This window comes from Paralichthys olivaceus, chromosome 9, assembly GCF_024713975.1.
Source record: "Paralichthys olivaceus isolate ysfri-2021 chromosome 9, ASM2471397v2, whole genome shotgun sequence".
NCBI classification, from domain to species: Eukaryota; Metazoa; Chordata; class Actinopteri; order Pleuronectiformes; family Paralichthyidae; genus Paralichthys; species Paralichthys olivaceus.
The window spans coordinates 2,538,089-2,559,863 of NC_091101.1; the positions used below are offsets into that span (position 1 = coordinate 2,538,089).

The following is a 21,775-nucleotide window of genomic DNA, read 5'->3' on the forward strand; positions in this document are numbered from 1 at the left end:
AACATAATGACAGAGTTCAGTGATGAACACAATTCATACCACAGACACATGACTTGCAGGGGTTAGAGCTGTGATTGTTCAGTGTGGGATCTGTTCGGTTCCTCTCTGAGAGCTCCAACTTCAGCCATTACTAAGGCTGGAGCCAGTGAATGGAATTGTAACTGCTCAGGAACAACAATCATCCTCAACAAAACCAATATCCGATTCAGGGGATTGGAGGACAAACCTCCACCTAAAAAGAGCCTTGTAGGTGCCTTACAATTCAGTGTCAGTTATTCTGGCCTGAGGTGGATGTTGGCTTCACACATCCATGACCACTCGAGCCCCTTTTTTCTTCTGTCTCCTCCATAATATACACTCAGCGTACATGGAGTGAAAAACCCACAGCCACACATTTAAAAACAGACCACATCTCTAAAACAAAGAAACGCATTAAAAAGAAAGTGCTGATGCATTTATGAGTGCAACAAGACTGAAGGTACTTCAGGGATAGTGAATGTGATGATTGGAAGGTCCTTGCAAGTATAGCAGTACTACCACATATCTCCAAGTGTTTGAGCGTGTGTGTGGTGTGTTTCTTTCGTGCCAACATCAAATGAGTTTTTGGATATCAGTGTGTTTTCATCAGTCTCACACTGACAGGCTCTATTAAAACACCCTTGGACTCATTCTCATCGCAGTTTGACAGGAGTAATTCTCATGGCAAGCAGGATGACAAGCAGACAGGAGTTAACACATATCCAGTTTAAATGTTTTTATTTTTTTTATTGAATTTGATTATTTACAACATCAGGCAAATATTAACATGCAGGTAGAAGCTACAGGACAAATCATTTGCACCGTTAGACTAAACCTGCAAAAACAGCTCAGTTGTGTTTTCTTAGTTTCGGTAATGAAAGTATTGAGGCTTAGATCTTGCTGCATCAGGCCATTTGTGTGGGCTGCAATCTGTCCTGTACTTAAAACTACTGCCTGAAGGAAAATCAATCTGTCTGTAAAGTCAATTCAAATTACAGCGATCCCTGTATGTAGTACGTGTGCATCATTATGTATGTGCATGCTTATTACTGTGGCCATATGTTCGAGTAAACACCCTCCCCAGTGAGAGCGAATATCACTCTGCCATTTGGAGACTTGATCAACAAGGACTTCTGCAGATGCATTGAAATGTTTACTTTTCGTCGTCCATCTGTATGCACAGCATGCAGCCTAACATGTTCAAAGCAACAGTGTGCGCTATAAATCTCATTACCCCACCAGTGTCATTGTGGTTCTTTCACATCCTCTTCAGGGAACAGCCTATGCTGTAACACGATGAAGGTTTATGAGAGTTGGCTTCTCCAACGACTGACAACTCTTTTACTTCAGCACATCACAATATCACCACAATTCCGAAATACAAGCTTTTCTTCAAACTGTCAAAGACTTGAATCAGAAATAAAATTACAAATTAGAAAAATGGTTACATGGAAAATGTTCTCATTTTGTATACGCTAATCATACTTTTTTTTTAACGTTTTTAATTTTGGTTGCTTGCCAATATCATATATCATCAAAAGCAAAACTTCCATTTTAATCTTGATTAAAAATATTCCTTATTTACTATCTTGGTAACAAAATAAGTGGCAGATACAAAACAGAACTATTATTACATTAAATTAGATTCAGTGAACCACTTGGCAAATACATTTGAAGCAGACACACCAACATTAGCATTTATTGTGAATGCTCCACTGTGTTCAGCAGCTGCTCTGTTTGTCCGCTCCTTTCTCCTGAGCAGGTCATGGACAGTGGCTTAATCACAGTTTTTCTTTCAAAAATGAAGCAATCACTAATTGTTAAGTACTGTCTTTTAGCTGTATTTTTGTGAAGAGAAATTGTTTAAATTGGAGCCCATTTTATAAACACTGTTCTTATGGGAACCCTCACTAGACACTCATGGAATGCACCTACTGCAGTGGTGCAGCTGACCAGCATTCCTGACAAGGACTGGAAGATAAGGGAACAGAACATGAGGCCTCAGAGCCTCAGACAGCTACATGCTACCTCACAATTATGATCCTCACGAATACAAGACTGTAATTCATTCCCTTTATTTTTTGAAGGTGTGATGAACCTCCCAAAAAGTTTAACAGATACTGTTCTTAAATGTGTTCAAATTATGGGTTGAACGTGGTTTACAACCAATGTTTCAAATCGTGCTGGACCTTTAAGGACCTCTTTACATGATGATATTCATCAAACGGCTCGAAATGACCGTGGTCTTGGTCTTCAGGAAACAATGGAGGTGAGAAGCCTTTCTGGGAAATGTTGGAAATTGTGTGTGCTGCTACTGGAGTTGTAGCTCATAGCTAAGCACTCCAATGTGTGTGTGTGTGTGTGTGTGTGTGTGAGTGAGTCAGCCCCGTCTGCAAAGAGGAGTGAAGTTACACTTTAAAAGTGACACTTTCAACTCAAATTTATTGTGCTGGAGTACAGACACAACACCACAATAAAACAATATGTAAATCTACAGAATTCTTTCAGGAATAATCAGAGAGGAACAGTCAAGGTACGGAAATGTCGGCTTGTACATGTTTTTTATTCCTAACATGTGAACACAGCAGAGGCATGAAGTGTTTCATGTCCCCCAGGGGCACATTCAGCAGAGCAAAATGTCAACAAATGAACAGAAATAGAGACACTTCATGCAGGGCCACATATTTACCCCCTAGAGATACAGCGTTTTTCACCACCACAGTTTAAAACCAATCAACCACCAATCTCTATTGGCTGAGGTTAATTTGCTTCTATTCGTTTTTTTTAATTATATGCAGGAGAGACTGGTTGGAGTTCATGTGCCTTCAAACATCACCAACAGTCCAACAGGCAGAAAGCACAGCACCAAAGGAGCATTGGACGGATCACATAGTAGCCCTGTGTTTATGTGCCTCCCTCACACTCACTGTACACTGACATGCTTTAGACAGGAAGCAGGGAGAGAAAACTGGGGAGTGACAGGAGTGTTTCAGCCTCGGTCAATGTTCTTTAAATGGAGTACATTTATCCCCACCTGCTCGTCCCCTTGGTTGAGGGTTTTAGTTGGAATTACCCAAAGGAAAGGTTTAAATTTGACAGAACGGAAGAGAAAGAGACACCCATCCATTTTTATACAGAGGCATGACTGAGTAGAGCAGAGTTCCCTTCAAGTGACAGCTTGATTCTGTGCGGCTGTCTTCACTTTGGAGAGACAACTTTTCATCAGAATGTGCTGATCACGAAAGCCAGTCTCATTTCTGAGTCTGTGACCGTGTGTGTGTGTGTGTGTGTGTGTGTGTGTGTGTGTGTGTGTTTGTGTGTGTATGAGAGTGTTTCATCATCTCAGTCTCCATGATCACGATCTCCCAGTCAGCCAGGCACCTGCCAGGATAAGAGGAGGAGGAGGAGAGAGGAGGGGGCTCAGTCAGTTAGTCAAGTGTGGGGGTGGGGAGTAGGTATCAAAATGGCTTCCACATCCTCACAGATGTATTGAAAGGAATTAGACTTCCAAAGATCATTCAGCTCCATTTACCTTTTGAGCTCTCACCAGGTGCAGCAGCCTAGGTGAGACCCGGGTAACCATGGCAATGCATGCCAACGTGATGAGCCTGTGCATCTGTGTCAGCTTGAAAAACCATTCAGCCAAAGACAAAAACCCTCTGAAGGAACACGTCTGACACATCCCTTCACGCCCAATGAGAGAACTTCGTTTTCAAATAGTCCAGGAAATCCCAGGAGTCCACTAAAAGATACATTGGGGGTCATTGAGGAAACTCCAGGAAATCCCAAAAAGTGAATTCACTGCATATTTAATTGTACAATAACAATCTCAGTCAGTATACAAGAATGAGACAGTTTTACAACTGAATACCAAATCAACAGAATTAATATTCTCATAAGGGTCTGGGAATTCAGCTAAATTAAACAAAACAATGTTACGAAACTGTCAAATGATGAAACACTCTACACAACTCCCCTGTTACACACATTTTTGACAGATTAACAAATAACACAGCGCAGCAGTGATGGACAGACTGCTGCTTCAAACAGATCCCTGGAGTTTGAAGAGGGGGTTTTATGCTTGATGAGGGGTTTCTGACCACTGATGGATGAAGTGATATATCATGGAGAGGCTGAGTGGGTTCTATAATAACAACCACAATCGTCTGCTATCAATGGAATCTTATGTTGGTTAATAGTTAAACTAGTGTTTGCTGCTGACCTAATAATAATGTCTGATCTGAAATAATGATATTGATCTTTTAAAGTGTTTGTTCTCCCTAGTTCCAAAAATAAACAACTAATTAATTGCTTGCCTCTGCTGTGAAATAGGGTATTAGGGCCACAGTTAAGAAAATAAAATATGTTAGGAAAAAGTTGTAATTTTCTGTAACATTAGAGAAACAAAATTTCGTGAGGAATAATTGACAATTCCTGTGACAAATGAATCAGAAACAATCTAAATGATTAGTCTCTGAATAACTTAGGGTCACAATGAGGAAAACAGAATGGGAGATATTATATTTAAGACTCAAAATGGCATTATGGTTAGATCAGAAAACAATATGGGTGTAAATATGTTAAATGGTCTGTATCTATATAGCACTTTTCTTCTTTCTTCTTCACTCAAAGATCTTTACTTTCACACACACATTCTACTTCTGTGTGCAGCACTCTCTCTATCACACATCACTCATACACTGTTGACACAGCCGTCAGTGATGAAACAGCATGTGGAATGGGGAAACAGGGATCAAACCACTGACCTTGTTTAGTGGATGACAAAGAGAGAGTAACTAATGACAAAGTAATGAGTAATGAATGGCTCCTTACCAGTTTGTATTGCTCAGCAGCTGTTAATCATGATCTTATTTTTTCTTTATTTCACAGTTAATTTCAAACTATTCACCTTAATATTGATTAACATCGTACCTCCCAATCTGTCCTCTATTAGCTTATCATTATCTAGTGTGGTCTTCAGTTCAGAGGTATTCAGGGACTGATTCTTTTGTGTGTATCTTATTTTAAAGTGGTACCAAGAAAAACATTAACCTTCGCTTCACCTCTGTGTGTGTGTGTGTGTGTGTGTGTGTTTGCAGGTTTACCCTCACTCTCCCCTCCATTGTTGGATGAATCATTATCATTACATGATAAATGAATGAACATTAAAATTTCCAATGTGTAAAACCACTTGTGTATAATTTTGGGTACCCACAGATGTGTATTCCAACATGTGTCTTAGAGACATTGATAAGATGTGCTTGATCTGTGCATAACCTTGCCATGGTAACAACAGTTGTTTGGAGCTGACTGATAGACTAAACATCTGGACTACACATATTTGAATTCAATATTGGACGGGACTGGATTAATAATCTGGAGGCATTTGTCTGAGTCATGAATTTGGGTTTGATCACGTTACGTTACTGATGCTGCAGGGTCCGGTCTCGTGAGGGATATTACTGGACGTTTTTGGTTTGCTTGTTTGTTTTTGTCTGTTATTCACTGTTAAACAGACAAAATGTTGATTTATTATTTATAGCGATTGAATATGTCTGTAAAATATTTTTTTTTGTTCAAAAAGATCTGTACTGTTGCAACAATACAAATCAATTCACAGATGTCCCAGTTTCCCAGCAGCTGGACTCCATTACACAACTCCACATGAAAATGTTACTGATCTGTGCTTAGAGATTGTGATTGGTTCACATGATTAACTTGAATTATCTGTGAATAAATATAAAGAATGAATTTATTGACACATGAAGAGTTTTAAAAGAAACCTTTTCAGATCTGTGAATTTAACACTTTTTGCAGAGTATTTATTTAGTTTGTCATGTGTCCATTTGTATAATTGTTAAATGTGTTAAATTTGGGGGGCATTTGTGAGTACCTAAAGTAACCCACACATTGCACATATTTGTGTTCATTATTTGAGTTATTTCTTTGATAGGTAGATTATGTAATACACACAGTCTATTTGTCTTTAATATTTCTTTATCCCATTGAAAAGATTCAGCAGGGATCCGAGAAGCAGAGAGAAGTCAAGGGCAAAAGCTGCAGGAATTTCAGTTAGACTGTGACTTTGTGCTTGTGCATCTTTGTTTATCTTCGTGGATGACTGAGAAATGGAACAAGTGCGTGCGTGTGTGTGAATTAGAAATTGAAAATGAGGGACAGAGCCTTTGCGTGTGTGTGTGTGTGTGTGTGTGTGTGTGTGTGTCTGTCTTTCAGCGCCGATGCGTCAGGACCTACAGAGTGTGAAATGGAGCAGGGAGGACTTCAGCCGCGACACACTGCAACACATCTCTCCGTCTCTATCTTTTGCTCTCTCACCCATCCCACCACCCTCTACCCCCTCTTCCCTCTGCCTTCGTTTTTCTGTCCTTCCCTGCCTTTACCATTTCCACTTCCTCCTCTTCTGGCGCTTCTGCTCCTTGCTCCCCTTCTTTGACTCACTTTTCATCTTTTCCACTTCCTCAATATCTCTTTGTCGCTGCTTTATTCTGCTGCTTTATCTCTCAGGATAAAGCTCTCCCTGCTGTGGAGTTTGTTTTTCCCCCTGCTCTCTCTTTATCTTACGTCTGGATGCCGTGTATGTGCAGAAGCATGGAGAGAGAGACATAGACAGAGAGAGAAAAGAGGGAGACAGCATCCCCATGTCAGGCCAATGATGGATTAGAATACTAAAATACTGGAGAGAGAGAAAGCAGACACACTTAGATGCTTAAATCTAACATGGAGTGTGTGAGTGTGTGTGCATGCGTGAACTTTCGTGCATGTAAATCTACTGCATAGTAATAGAACAATAAAAATATGCTTCTTTCAAGGCACACATACACACACATTCTATTCCTCTCTCACCCTGAAGGCTTTCTCTCTCTCTCTGAGTTGATTTAACGCATGGCTTCTCCACTTGTTTATTTCCGTACATATTAATGTAAATCACCACTGTCCACTCCCTCCTTTCTCTCTCGCTCCACTGTCTCCCTTTATGTTTTTGTCCATCCCTCTTGTCGTCCTGCCAGTGAGTGCCGGCCCTGACAACAAACAGCTGAGACAACAATTAAGATGAACAATAGTGCCCGGTAAAGGGCCGTCCCCTGCCCTCCCCTGCTGATCTCAATTAACCCCAACTATTGGCTGGTGGTTGAGCCTGAGAGAACTGCTCATTGCCTTTTGAGATTATTTACCATACATGATATGTTGCTTTTGTCATATTTAGATGATTATTTCCTTGTAACAGACAGTGCTCAGCTGATGGAATAATCACAGATTCCTACTGTCTTTGAACAGGGCACTGTGCACTTCATATGTAGTTCACTCAGCCCCCCACTCCCCACAAGGAAACATGAGGCTTAGCAGAGCAGGGAGTGGAGGGTGAACCTAACTATCCCTAACTATCCCCCATTTCAAGTGTTTGCTTCTTAATACAGAGATAATGTAAGTTAACATTTGGTGCAGTACAAATAGAATAGAATTGAACTTGCCACCAATAGACTCTGATTCTACAGGTGGATGCAGGAGTGGGGCTTTTGAAATGGGACATAAACAGCAGCTACAACAGGAGCAGCAGCATGTGTCAGTGGAGGAGAGCAGTGAGCGGTGTGGAAGAAAGGGAGAGAGCAGAGCACTGATGGCTTCTGTTGCACTGACATGAGTAATATGAATACATTTTGAAATAAACAGGCAGACAGTGCTCTGTAGCAGGGGGGGGGGGGGGGCTGAGACTCTGCAATGTAAGCGTCTGAAAGGTGGCTACGCCCGGTCCAAAACTCTACATCCATGGGTCCAAGTATGACTCCTCTGAAGAACTGTTAATGTTATAAACCGCACCCTCAACCATGTAAAGTGTGGGAGTAGAACACCAATGTCTTTAAGCTCACATTGCAGATGTCTTATCAGTATCACACTGGAAACATGCTTCGGTCAGTAATAGTCACTTTTACCTGACTTTCTGAATGTTTCTTCATCGGCTCACGAGTATTTCTAAACTGCTGCTTTTATGGTAACGTGATGTTACACCATACGTCACCTGACATTGTTTTACAATATCAGCAACATCCCTCGTGAGCAGCTCTAACCATCTAACATCGGTGTGGTTAATTGAGGTTGTTGGGAGTGACAGTCTGGGAGGTACAGCTGTACCTTCAGTTTAGTGGTTTGTTACACGACTGGTTACATTTTAAATGAAGCCTTGAAAGGTAATTCAAACTATTCCTGCAGGTGTCCCAACTGACTGACAACATCTGTATGAATGAAGACGGACAGACGGATGGAAGAGCAGCACAGTCTCCATGGAGTTTACTCCTGTGAAAGTAGATGTGAAAGCAAAGCAGAGTACAAGTGCAACACATTTGTCTGCAACAGTCTTGGGAAAACCTTTTGAGCTCTATTTAATTTCTATTGGAGGAAGAACACCACGGATGTGTTCAGGTGCTGGGTCGGTCAAAACGTTTACTACAATTCGGTTCAATAGAAATATTTAATTATCCTTTTTTTCAAATCTCCAGTTGTTTTGAAAGCACTGTGATATCACACTGCAAATTCAATAAAAACTGGAAAAATGGAGGTGGACTAAAACTTTGATGGTAGATATATGCAGAGATATTGCCTTTGATTATTAGTACACCACGTGTAGAGTTGAATTATTTCACAGAACTGGTAGAATTCCTTCTTTCTAGTTTAAGGACACAGGCGGAGTTCCTGCACTTGCCGTCTTCCGTTCAACACAACCCATCATGGACTACTCTCTCTGCCCACTGGTTCTCATATTGAAACGACACTTCTTAAACATGTATTTTTTTCATTTCATTTAAAGGTTCAGTAATTTTGCAGCTGCACACTGTAGTTTTTACCAAACAATCAAATAGGGGGAAAAGTGCAGTTGTCGGAGACGGCAACTGACTCATCTACATTTTATGCTTTAAAATTTGTGGTAGCAGGATGGGGTGTGTGTGTGTTTATGGGGGGTGGGGGTACTGAGTCAAAACAAAAGACAGCATGTATGTCAATGGCAATAAAAGAACATGTGGTCCAGTGCAGCAGTCAGGTGTCTTTGTGTGAAGGTTTGTGGTTTTGGATACATACAAAATACGTGTTAACAAGATAGTTTGAGTCTTTTCATGGGTTTTATTGACATTAAGATGAATATAGAATTTGTCTGTCAAACATTTCTTTGAGGCTGAATTTGACAACCAATAGTTTAAGTCTGATGATGTGATGGTAGTAATCTTTTAACCTTTGTACAACTGTCGTGACCTGTGCCTGCCTCATGAATGCCTGTGTCGCTTAATGAAAACACTCGATGTGTCACAGTCATTACAACGAATGGATGTTTCATTATAATCAGGATCCACTGTCACATCACGGTGCTTGATTGTTGTTTATTACACTTAACGCTGAAGCAAACTGCTGCTCACAGAACATCAGTATTTGCTGCAGAGTGTGAGAGAGCCCACAGAGCTTCACTCTGTCTCTTATCACTGCTTCTCTGATCGACACAGGTTTTGTCTGAGTGTGTTGAGACAGAAAGACCTTTGAGATGTGAGTGAGTGTGTGTGTGTGTGTGTGTTTCTCAGCAGAGTCTAAGAGAAACGGAGGTTAAAGTACACTGCAGACCTGTCACCTCTCTCTCTTTCTCTGTCCTCATCTTTTCATTTCTTTTGTAGTGTTTTTCCTCAGTGGCCTCTCAAAGCAGACCTTTTTACTCTTTACTGTTCCTTCTCCTGACTGCGTCCTTTTTGTCTTTCTCCACTTCTTTCCTACTTCAATTTTCAATGGTTGCTCCCCCCTTTGTTTCCACTACTCCTTTTATACCTTTCCACTCTTCACCTCACCACTGCTTCCAAACTCCCCTTTCTTTTCTCATCTTGTTTTCTTTCTCTTTTCCCTTTTCCTTCTATCTCATCTATATTTTTGTTTCCTCCTTATTCTTCTCTCCCTTCACCCCATTCCCTTTTCCTCAATTCCTCCTTTGTCTTTTCCCTATTTTCTCCTCACATCACTATTTTTTGCTTTCAGTTCGCTCTGTCTCCTGTTTTCTCTTCCCTCTCTCCTCTTCGTCTCCTTGCCCTCCACCATCACTGGCTCCCCTGCAGATGGAAGTTAATTGTACACGTTCCCCAGAAATGGGAAGGAATGAGGAAAAAATTAGTGTCAGCAAAAGATTTATAAGACACAGAAAATCAAGAGCTGGCGATTCCTTCTGCTGTGTTTTTGCTCCGGGGTCCCTTCTGTTCTCTCTATACTGCATTATTTCTATCATTGCCTGATACCCCCCAACCTGCCCACTTCCACCAACCCGCCACACCCCAACACACACACACACCCCTCCCCCCAAGGACTCCGTCAGATGATAAAGAGATGTTGTCAGGGACTGATTATGAGCCCCCAACTATAAACAAGTAAAACATCAAACACACAAAGACCACACAGGGACTTGGCCTTGTTTTTTTTCCCTAATTTCTCCTCCATACATCTCTCTCCCGCTCCTTCTCTCTAACTCGCTGCATTTTGTCTCTTTGTTGGCGTCAGAAGTAGCGCGTGTCTTTTGCCTGCTGGGGAGCTATTTGATTTGTTCTGCCATTTTAGAGCTCATATAGTTTCTAGTGTGTTGTTTTTATTATGAAGGCTTTATTCATATTGGTGCCTGTGGCAGCTTGGGCCCTGGTCCTGAGTCACCAGGGAGGTAGAGAGGGACAGGGATAGAGCAATGAAGCAAGAAAGAGCTGCATCGGCTGAATACATGGCAGGCAGTATGTTTGCAAATGTGTGTGTGCCTGTCTATACTTCATGTGTGGCTGTGTAGAAGTGTGTGAGAATGATGACATGCAAGACTTAAATTAGAACAAAAAGCTTTAACCAATTTTCTTTGCAATCTCTCGGCCTGATCCCAGTACCAGTGTGCACAAACACACACATCACACACTTGGCACTTGATGTTCATTAAACAATAAGAGACAAGTGTGTAATTTGTCAGTCACCATGGCTGTAGAGTAGGGACAGCGGCAGGGAGAGAATATCACTCCATCCATCACCATGATAAAGTTTGACTGATGCATCATAAATCAGCCTCCCTTCCCTGTTCCATTGTTGTTACGCTGACCCATATACAGGTGAGTCGAACCCAGGGGGACAAATCATCATCTATCAGTGAGTCAAAATAAATAAATATATAAATCATTTCCTTGAAAAAAACAAAAGACAAGGTCTGACTGCAGCTGTGGTGCATTTCTACATTAGTGAGAGATTCACATCCCAGCACAAAGTCTGCACCAGTCACATCATTTCTGTAGTGACTCTTCATTCATTATGCTCCACACTCTGCTGAACTATAACGAATGGATGTGGGTGTAGCTGACTGACTGACAAGGTTAGTTAGCAAAGATGGCAGAGTTTGGGGATGTGAAATTATTACCTCTGCATATTACGCAAAAATGACTGAACAGATTTCCAAGAAACACGGGGAGAGGGGCAAACAAGGATCAGTTATGCTGCAGATACAGACAAGGGGTCAAATCCAGGATTCTTCTTGAATTGTCTTTAACACTGCAATTATGGAATTTGTGTCACTTTTTGACCAGTTTCAGGTAGTTTCAGTTGCCTGGCGAATAATTCATGGATTTTAATGACAGAAAAAAATCTGACATCTTTAAAGAACTAATATAAGTGTGTGAAATTTAGTGCAGCTTGATTGAACTTAATGAATGGTATGGACTTAATTGACCTCCATCCTAGTTTTGTCTGTTCCTTTTCCTAAAAAGTAGTGAAGGTGGATCAAGGAGTAGCCATAAATATTAATCTACATCACAAAATCATTGTGTATACACAGTGTGTCCTTATCAGCTGAATTTGCAACATTTGTTTGCACTTGTGTATCAGGGTACCAGTTTTACAAATGGCCAAATGAAGGAGTTTGGAGAATGCCTTGTAATAACATTGTTAACATACAATAGATAATGATAGCTGCATCTCAAGTCAACATATTTACAGAACAGCTGTAACAGAAAACGTAGCAATTTGATTGGTAAAAAGATAAAAACTGAATTTTAAATAAAAAAATACAGTCGGCATCACAGTAGTGGACAAAGGATGGATGCAACAAATTCAAGCGTATGACTTTAAAATCTTTCCAGTTTTTGTAGATTCACCATTGAAACACATATTATGAGAAAGGAGTAATAATCACACTTAAGGCTACTTCTGCTACTCTATTGAAATGTCTAGAAACTGTATAGTTTAATGTGACATATTTACCTAACTTCCACTTTCCCAAAACATTTTGGCAAATCTTACATCGCATCTATAAATTACAGGACATTCAAATCATCACTGTTTGGGTTATTTGAGTTATTGTCTGTATGACAGAACAAGAATGTAGCCTATGAGCCAGGATTCATCCCACTGACACACCTTAGCTAACATCGCCAGTATTTACTTGCCGATAACTGAGCAGACCTTTAGAGTTGAATCAATATTTCTGGACCTACGTGTGGAACTGCAACATGATGCTCATTGGTTGATGGCAGCTTGTGAAGGCCCTGCCACAGCAAGGTCTCCAGTGCTCTCAGGACATGAATACACCACAGCAGCTGCAGTCAGACCATGTCGACCAAAGTGCTATTGTGAAAGGAGGGACGGAAGGAATGAGGGCAGGAGTGAAGAAGTGAGGGGATGCTACTGACAAAAGGTGAAGTCCATTTCTTCACTTTTTCTGAATATTTTACAGCAATCAGTCCAGGACTGTTGGAGGGTCCATTACATGTGTGTGTGTGTGTGTGTGTGTGTGTGTGTGTGTGTGTGTGTGTTCTCCCTATCCCTCGCTCTACCCCCAGCTGAACAATGCAGAAAGGAGCAGAAGGAGCAGTAGTATGGGTTTAGCAGGGCCGGTGTTGAGGGATGCAGCCACCCCAGTCCCAGAGGAGCCCAGGTTGGAGACAGTGGCCCTCTCTGAGTACAGCGGGATGATGTCGAACTGGTCGCCCTCATCACCTTCCTCCTCTATCTGTGTCAGGTCCTCTTCTTCCTCGCTCTCCACCACCTGACAAAGAGGAGACTGTGAGTGACAGCTGGCAGGGATTTTACAGTGCTTAAAAACATGTTATTGCAAAGGTCACCCAAACTCTCAGAAAGTCAATGGTTGAAGATTAAGTTTGATTTCACTAATGTGTGTGGGTTGATATTTGTGTGGGGTGCATGGTAATATATTATATAATAATATGGTAAAACTGTATTCCATAATTTTAGATACAAGATTCAAAGTTTTAAAATTTAATTTTATGATAATCCTGATAGTGAATTAAAATGAAAATTAATTTAAAACTTCATTAGGATTTCATACTGAAATTAAATTTGATCAGAAAGAATTTGTTCTCCATATATTCAATTTGACATGCAATTTCATTAGTTTCATCACTGAATTTGATTTAATTTCTGTATTGCATTGAATTGAATTCTGCTGGTCTCTGATCTGCAGTCCCATCAATTCCAATTTAAACTCCACTCTTGCTGTCCCAGCTTCCCAACCTCCTACCTCCCTAATGTCCATGATGGACAACACTTCTGTGGTCTCGCATGCTCCCCTGGCTGGCCTCAATGCACTCTGCTACATTAATAGTCTTTCTGTAGGATCTTGCAGCTGAGGAGAGTGAGCGTTGGACGTGGATACTGCAACACCACGGGAGGGCATCCAAATGGCAACAGATAATCCAGGCAACTGCAGTGGAACTAGACGCAAGGCTGAGCTGTATAGTTCCACACCAAACCAGTCATTGAATCTTTGTCTGAATTTGACTGTCTGTCCAATTATTGAACTGACTATCTCAATTTGCATTTGATGAGTTTCATGAGGCTACGCTGTGGTTTGCCTACCTTTACGTCAGAAAGTGGCTCTGATTGGCTAACTGACCTCTCTACAACACCAGAGAGAAGCATGAACTAGATGTCAAACTACTTTGAGGTGGTTGTTGGTGCAAATAAATCTTCTTATCAATATCAAAACATCAAATAAAACATGGCAAAAGTGTAAAATATGGGACCCTTAAATGTGTTGTGTGTCATTTGTAAACACTTTGATCAACAGAAGTCTTATCTGAAACTTTTATAGCTATTGATGAATATGATAAGTTACTCCCAGCTGTTCATCCTCAATTTAGGCTGCAGCATCTGGAGGAGCCCAAGGCCTATGCTAGGATCTTGTGCGCAAATAGTTATTTTACTGATACTAATATTCTGTTCTATCATTCCATTGAAATACTGCCTCTGATACTTGCTTGCTTTATGCAGTTTATATTTTTTGACTGGTTTTAACGTTTCATCATCTAATGTGACAGCTGCAGAAGCCGTAAACAAGGCAGTTATCCAGTTTTCCTTCAGGGTGCAGGAAATAATTATAGTTATGCTAGTCTCCCCTTTGTACTGGTTTGAAAGTTATTGTGTTCAATAGTAGTGGAAAGGATTCTAGACAATAATTTAAGATGGAATTTAAAACATATTCAGCCTGATCAACAGAGTGAGCCTCCTCTGATTAGCTTCAACTTTCATCCAGTTTGCACAGCTATTCTTAATCACTATCTTTTATTAACAGTCTTGTGACTTTTTCTTTGATCTACTAGTTTTATAACTTATTGGTGGGGGACTTAAAAAGCCTGAAGACATTTTTAATTAATGTTAAAGATAACTGGGCTAAAGAGTATACAGAAAATGTATAAATATGGTTACAGTTATGAAACGTCCCTCACTCCACCTCCTGCAAACTTCCTACATACTCTTTCTCGAGAAATGATCTTATTATATGTAATTATTCAAATTCTGATAATGGAGAGAGAGAGAAGTGCAGTATTTCGGTTAGTTTCTCTCTGCATCCACTGTACCTATTAAATCTAATTGAACTACAACCAACAACAAGCTCATTGCATAGATTGTGATACCAGAGGAGAGAGCAGTCAAAAAAGACACTGTGGAGACCAAGTCGTGCCAATAAAGGCACTTATGCCCATTAGTAGCTTTAACAGAGGCAATTGTATGGAGCTTAAATCACGCCAAAACTTAAAACAATAAAACATGTTTTACAAATTCCATACCATTCACTTGTAAACACAGTGGGGTTGCAATTACATCACAAACGAATGCATTTTATTTCGCAAATACAAATGCACCTGGCAAACGAATATACTATATATTTCTAATAAAATAAACAAATGGCCTTTTGCATTTATTACAATTAAAATATAAATATTATATTATATTTATGTAAAAATATGTAGTGTATTTGTTTGCCAGGTGAAACAAATGTATTAGTTTGTTAATGGTGTTTCTGTATGTGAATGGTAGAGAATTTGTAAAACATGTTGTGTTTGTTAAGATTTTGCTTGAATTTAGCTCCATACATTAGTCAGTGGTAGTTAAATCCCTACACCTAACGAAAATAACTTCTTGTGCCATGACTTGAAACCAATCCGTTTTTGACACATATCATTTGACCACATCTAAATACCAGTGTGTAGAAAGTTCCCATAGGCAGGATGAAACACCTGCTGTTGATCAAAAGTGGATGATTATTCTTTTCCGAAACCATTTATGATTTTGAACACACAAAAAAAAGCATGACTAGATACAGAGACAGTCCTGTGAAGAACAAATACAGCCACTTTTATTTACCACCTGGGCCATTTACTGCCTGAAGTGGGTAAGATATCACTGATTTTGAAAAACTACTAAAATTGTTGTATGCAGCCAGTCAGGTTGTGGTGATACGTGGGACATGAGTCTACACTGTTATATGATTTAATGATAATATTTTTACCTCTTGCCTTGTTATTGGAAGCATTATGCTTCTCTCGGCTGAACCTTGGTGAATGCACAGAGGCATTTCAAATATGTTCACATGGCAGTTTCTGTATACTTGTAGTAGCTACGTTTGTTTTCCTCTCACTTTTCGACTCCGCCTCCTGATGAGAATTGGTTAGAGGTGTGATTGCTTGTGTAACAAATAGGTCATTGTTATTTTAATACTCAAAATAATTTATTTCTGATTTTGTTGATGTCTTCAGCTACTTGCACTTGTGTCCATCCTGGGAGAGGGATCTCTCACATGTGGCATTCTCTGAGGCTTCTATGTTTTGTCCCTGTTAAAAGGGTTTATTGTAGTTTGTCCTAACTCTTGTTGAGGGTTAAGGACAAAGGATGTCACGTCTTGTTATGACCGATGATATTAAATATTACAAATATTTGTGAATATGGGCTATACAAATAAATTGATTGACTGATTTGATGCAAACATGACATTTTTTAGAGGGTCTCTGCAAATAATAAAATTAAGGATTGCAAAATGACATCCCACCTCACTACACATTCTCTGCAGAAATGTAACATTTAAAACAAAGAGCTCTCATCTCTGCCTCTGAATGTGACATTCTTTCCACTGCTGGAGCGGATGCTTAGCTTTTTGAAGTGAAACCTTTCAAATTCTGGAAAAAATCACTTTAGAGAAACAAGCAAAAGCTCCTCAGGAGAAACAAGCAGCTGAGTGACAGACAGATGAGGAGATGTGGAGCAGGTGAGTAAAAGAAGAAAAAGGTGGGATGGAGGGATTGAGGAAAGGATAAGAGGAACAAAGTAAGGAGAGTAGAGGAGGATTTGGGGTAGAAGAGAAAGAGGTGGGAGACATATGGGCATGAATAAATTCATACTAATGAAGCCTGACTGATGCACTGCTTCCATCCAGCACCTCATCTAATCCATTCAGTGGGAGAGAGACACAGAGCGTGAGAGAGAGATAGAGAGAGCGAGAGGAGGAGGGCAACTGAGGAGGAGAGAGTTGGAATCCCCTCTTGTCTGGAGGCCAAGATTATCTCGGGCACTGAGGCATGCTGGGAGCCAAAGAGCCAAAGCCATACCAGTCTGGCCAAGGTTACAGTAGCCAGGTCCACAATTGGATTGGGCAATATTTAATGGTCAATGTTGGACAAGGGCAGCCAGCATATGCTGACAGCAGATTTCTGCATCTGTGTGCGTCTGTCAGTGTCTGCACGTTACTGAGCTGGCACACTCACATGATCAAACAGGACGGAATTCAAAACTCTTCAGGGCCAAGACGTGTTTGTGTGCTACAGACGTGTGAAGCCTGATTGGTCGGGAGAGACAAAGTCGCAGTCTGGACAGTTTGAACATTTATTTGCTAACTGTTCAGTTCTGACCCTGATCCCTGTATGAATGATACTGAAACACACACACAGGAATTAAATGCCCAATGATCTCCTTAGGGATAGGTCATGATTTTCTTGAATAGTCTTTAAATTATAAAAACCAAATAGTAATTATGTGGCTATAACATCTTTTCTCTATTACTAGTGCTTGTTAATAAGTAACACATTACTACCATCATTATGTGGTGGTAATGTAAATAAAAGCAGTTTGCCAACCGCTAATAAGCAGCAGCAGAAAAGAAGAACACAGAGTCTTGTGGATGACTTGTTTATAGTTATGCGTCCATCAAGTCCGAATTGTAATTTATCCAATACATGGTTTATGACTAAAGAAATTCCCATCAGCCTCAGCTTTATATTGTGTTTAGTGGTATTAGATTTTACACCCATTACAATTCTTTTGAAGGCTTGCCAAAGTGCTTCGATAACAGCCACACAGCTGCTCTTGTGATCTTAAAAAACACCATTGTGTTCAATTGTTGAGAGGTTTGACCTCCTCAGCCTATGTGAACGATCAAAAGTATAACTGAATGCATCATCAACAATAAATACATTTAATTCCTTCAAACTCACAGCTTCCCTCAGAGCTGCTCCATATTTCTGCTTGCATACATAATAATGAGTCTTGTGTAGAATGCATGCATTAGTATTATCTCTTGAATTGAGCAGTGGTTACAACAGCTCCATATCAATCTGCTATTAGTATATATAATATTCTCAGTGCTTCCTGTAGCTTCTTCACAGTAACAGCCTTCCAGTTTCCTTGAAACTATGAATTGATTTTACACACTCATTCCCTATTAATATTTATATACTACAATCTTCATGTCAGTTATATATCTCAGGCCTTCAGAAGAAATCCTTGAAAGTAAACTGACCCTTATATTGCATTTCTACGTGTTAATTACTTTATTGACTAAATAATAAATAAAAGTGCTCCTTAAAGCATTGAATAAAAACAATATTTTCCTATTTGAGACCAATAGTGTCTGAAATTTACAAACCCGGACTGCATTGATTCTTTGTTGCTGAATTCCTTCTTTTAGACTTAATCTTTATATCTTAATATTGTAAGGTCTCAGCCTTACTATGTAAAGTGCTTTAAAATACTGTATTTTAACAAATAAATGTTGTGATTTAGCACTGTATAAATAAAATTGAACTGGACTGAATATACTGGTCTCTCGTAGTAAAAAAACGCAGTAAATTGAGTATCTTTGTGAAACACTTGTAGATGTACTATTGGTTTCTTAGAAAATTTGATGTAGCCACAATCGCAACGTGTCTGTAGAGACTGCAATGTTTGACTGTCTGTCGGTCCTTCATGATCCTCAGAGAAAGACAGTTTTTTAAATGGTGAAAATGATTTAACTGCAAAATAACTAGCAATTGCAAAGGTTCTCATCGTGGTAGTGCGTTAATTTATGTACTTGCAACACCTTCGCGACTTCCACCAAGATATATAGGGGTAATGTTTGTTTGATAGAAGTGTACTCACGACATTGTTGTGTTCAGGCAGGTGGTTGTTGCTCAGCAGCTCGTCCTCCTGATCCAGTGGGGAGGGCCTGGGAGCAGGAGGGGGGGTGATGTCTGCAGGCAGGGAGCCAGGGCTCCCCATCCAACTGATAGAATTACCTGCATAGAGACACAGCATCGTCACTGCCAGTGCGTGTGTGTGCCTGCTCAGCTGGACTGCTGTGAAGCTGGATGGGCGTGAACCTTCATATCTATTTGGCAGCTTTATTGTTCGAGCTGTCGGCAGTTTGATGAATCACAGAGCTTTATGGGAAGTGCATTGATGCATCGATCCAGACTTTAGTGTTTGGACATAACAGGCTCGGTGTCTATTGACAGCTTGATTGACAGTTGTTGGGACTGAGTGGCAGCAAGAGGTCTTTAGCCTCTGGCGTCTCACGTCACACCTCTCCGCCCTGTAGAAGCCTTCTGATACAGACACGGACTGTAAAACCCTGTTCATACCTGGCAGTTTTAAGTACGCCACCTGGCATTGGAATGCATCTCCAAATGTGTGCGTTGAGTGATTACTTTTTTCACTTCCTCGCTCTCAAGACATTCATCATTTAAGATTGCAAAGACCAAATGGAATTTCGCTTTTAATCAGAAGGAAGACAGCCCAGACCTCCTGTCGTCTGTGTGATCAGATCTCGATGCATCCTCAATGCATTGTGGGCACATTCACACCTTCACTTAAGAGCTGTCCACTTTGGATCAGATGAAGCAGGACACATGCTATTGTCAGTTATGAACAGGGTCAAAGACTCTTATGAATGCTTATGCTGTACCATGTAGCTGATATATAAGAGGTAGAAATCAGTTCAAGCTGTGAACATCACTGCAGGAGTCAACCACCCAGAAAGACTCAGCAGACATCATGGCAAAGTCTTTTTTTTTTCTCAATTATTCCCTTTGAGCTGTTGTTCAAAGTATCATTAATGGTGACACATTAATTCTGGTGCTTAGATAAATTTTTAAAACAGGCTACATAAAAACAATAACTTAGAGAATAATAGTTTTCTTGACTTTAAATGGGACTTTTTTACATTTTGAACATTTCCCTAGTTCTTAATCTAAATTGCTTTTTAAACTTTTAGATTGAAATGGCATGTGGAGGATCATGAGACAGTAATGCATACCATCATTAAACTACAAGAAACAATGTGTAGTGTAGTGGACACATCTGATAGACAGATTTCACCAAAGACTATTTAATGTGGTTTCCACTGTTACTGTTTGCACTGTTATTTGCTGTGGGGTATCATGATAACAAGGGTACTGGGAGGGGTTAAAAGCGGATGTCTTGATTAGACTAGGAAGTTCTCGGGTAGCCGGTTTAAGTGATGTGAATAATTGCACACCTAGAGGTGCAGCAAACGAGAACGACTACCTCATCCAAACGACTCCTACATTAGAATATTTTCATAGAAAACTTCAAGCACAAAATAAAATGAGGGTTTATAGATAACATGGGAAATGTTGAAGCATCGTACCAGAAGCTTAAAATGATCGGATTTTGAAGAAAATTATCGTACACGACCAGAGAAGGGGATGGGACGCTTGAATACTCAGTACGCTCAAGACGTTTCAGAGCTGTGTTGGTTGTTTTGAAACACTTCTCCGAAATGTGGTTCAAAACAGTCATGTCACATGACCATAAATGACACTTCGGTGCATCACACCGGCTCTTTCATAAATACAACTGTGAACTCTCATTCTGAAAATGAGCTTCAGGTCACTGAGAGCAAGAGCAAATTTGACTGATTTAGGGGCAGGCAAATTACCTCACAGTAAAAGTCTGTAATAGTTATTAGTCCAAAACCTCTTTCTATTCTCTTTCAAATATTTCAAATTTTAACAATTAAGTCTCTCTGTTGAAATTAATACTATTGCACTTTTATACTCAAGAATTTAATTTTATATACAGTAAATATGAGAAAATAAGGCTCTTAGCTCATTTCTGGGAAAGGATCGGTTTCAAGCCTGATAACTCCAGGGTCATGGTATTGAGGAGACAGAAGACAGTTTCTGTGACATTGCAACCAAATCCATCACTGTGAAACCAGTCCAGAGTCTCTTCAAGGTCTTTGATTGTAGCCTGAGGGGTGCAGCAGCAATCCAAGCAACCACGATATAGCTTTAGACTGGCCTCACCACAATGGACACGTCTGGCCTATCAGGTAAGTTTAAGACTTGGATGTAACGATCTGCTGTCTGCTGGAGCATGAGGTAATCATGTCGACAGTGGAGACATTGCAGAGGAAGATCAGAAGATACCTCAGCAGATGGTTGGGTCTGCCGTGCGGCTTAAGTTGTGCAGCACTGTATTGGAGCAAACTCCATCTCTCACTCAGAAGTCTCTATGAAGGGTTCTGAGTTTCTAACTCAATTTTCACATTTTGGTGCGAACAGGCATTATAGTGCAAACTGGCAGGAAAGTGGAAGTGCTGGACATAGCAGGGACACAGACCTTCAGTGGGCATGGTGGCTAGTGAACAAGCATAGTTCAGAGCCTTTCCCCAAGCTTGCTTTGATAAGTTGGTAAGGACAGTCGCTATCTAACCCTGAATGAGGTGTGGTAAGGTGTTGAGATCAGCAGTCAGCCTGCTCACTTCTGTGTGTAAGTGGGAGCTGCAAGTGGACTTGGAGAGAAGGGTACGTTTATGGACCAAATCATGACAACTTCGCTCTTATAAATCGTTTTGAACCTCTTCACAACAGGTGCCTCCTATGGATTTTGAAGTTTCTGTATGGACGAGGCAAATAAAAGGAGTCAAAGACTCTGTGCCAAAAGGATGGAAGGCACAGAGAAACCCCCATGAAGTGGGTTGCAGAACTGCACACTATACAAGGTCTACACTCACTGGAACTGCAAAGAAGAAAGTTATCCAGTCTGTCTGTGGACAAGGCTCCAGATGTCTTCGGATTAGCAGCAGTGATCCAAGGACCAATGTTGCTCGGACCATGGGCATCGCCGGGCTAGGGCATTCAGGGCTGTAGCCCTGGACACTTTTCCTTTAGTCCTGAATAATTGT

General features: G+C 40.4%; 1 protein-coding gene across 1 annotated transcript in view; it reads right to left on the bottom strand.

Annotated features, from left to right (window-relative positions):
* Positions 1–10,860: 10,860 nt before the first annotated feature.
* gfra3 (GDNF family receptor alpha 3) overlaps positions 10,861–21,775 on the bottom strand; it is a 60,677-nt gene continuing 49,762 nt past the window's right edge. Inside the window, exons 7-8 of the mRNA XM_020087303.2 lie at positions 18,724–18,860; positions 10,861–13,060 (exon numbers count right to left, since the gene is read on the bottom strand). Of these exons, the coding sequence (XP_019942862.1) occupies positions 12,845–13,060; positions 18,724–18,860 (353 nt within the window). The 3' untranslated portion in view covers positions 10,861–12,844. The remainder of the gene's footprint in view (positions 13,061–18,723; positions 18,861–21,775) is intronic.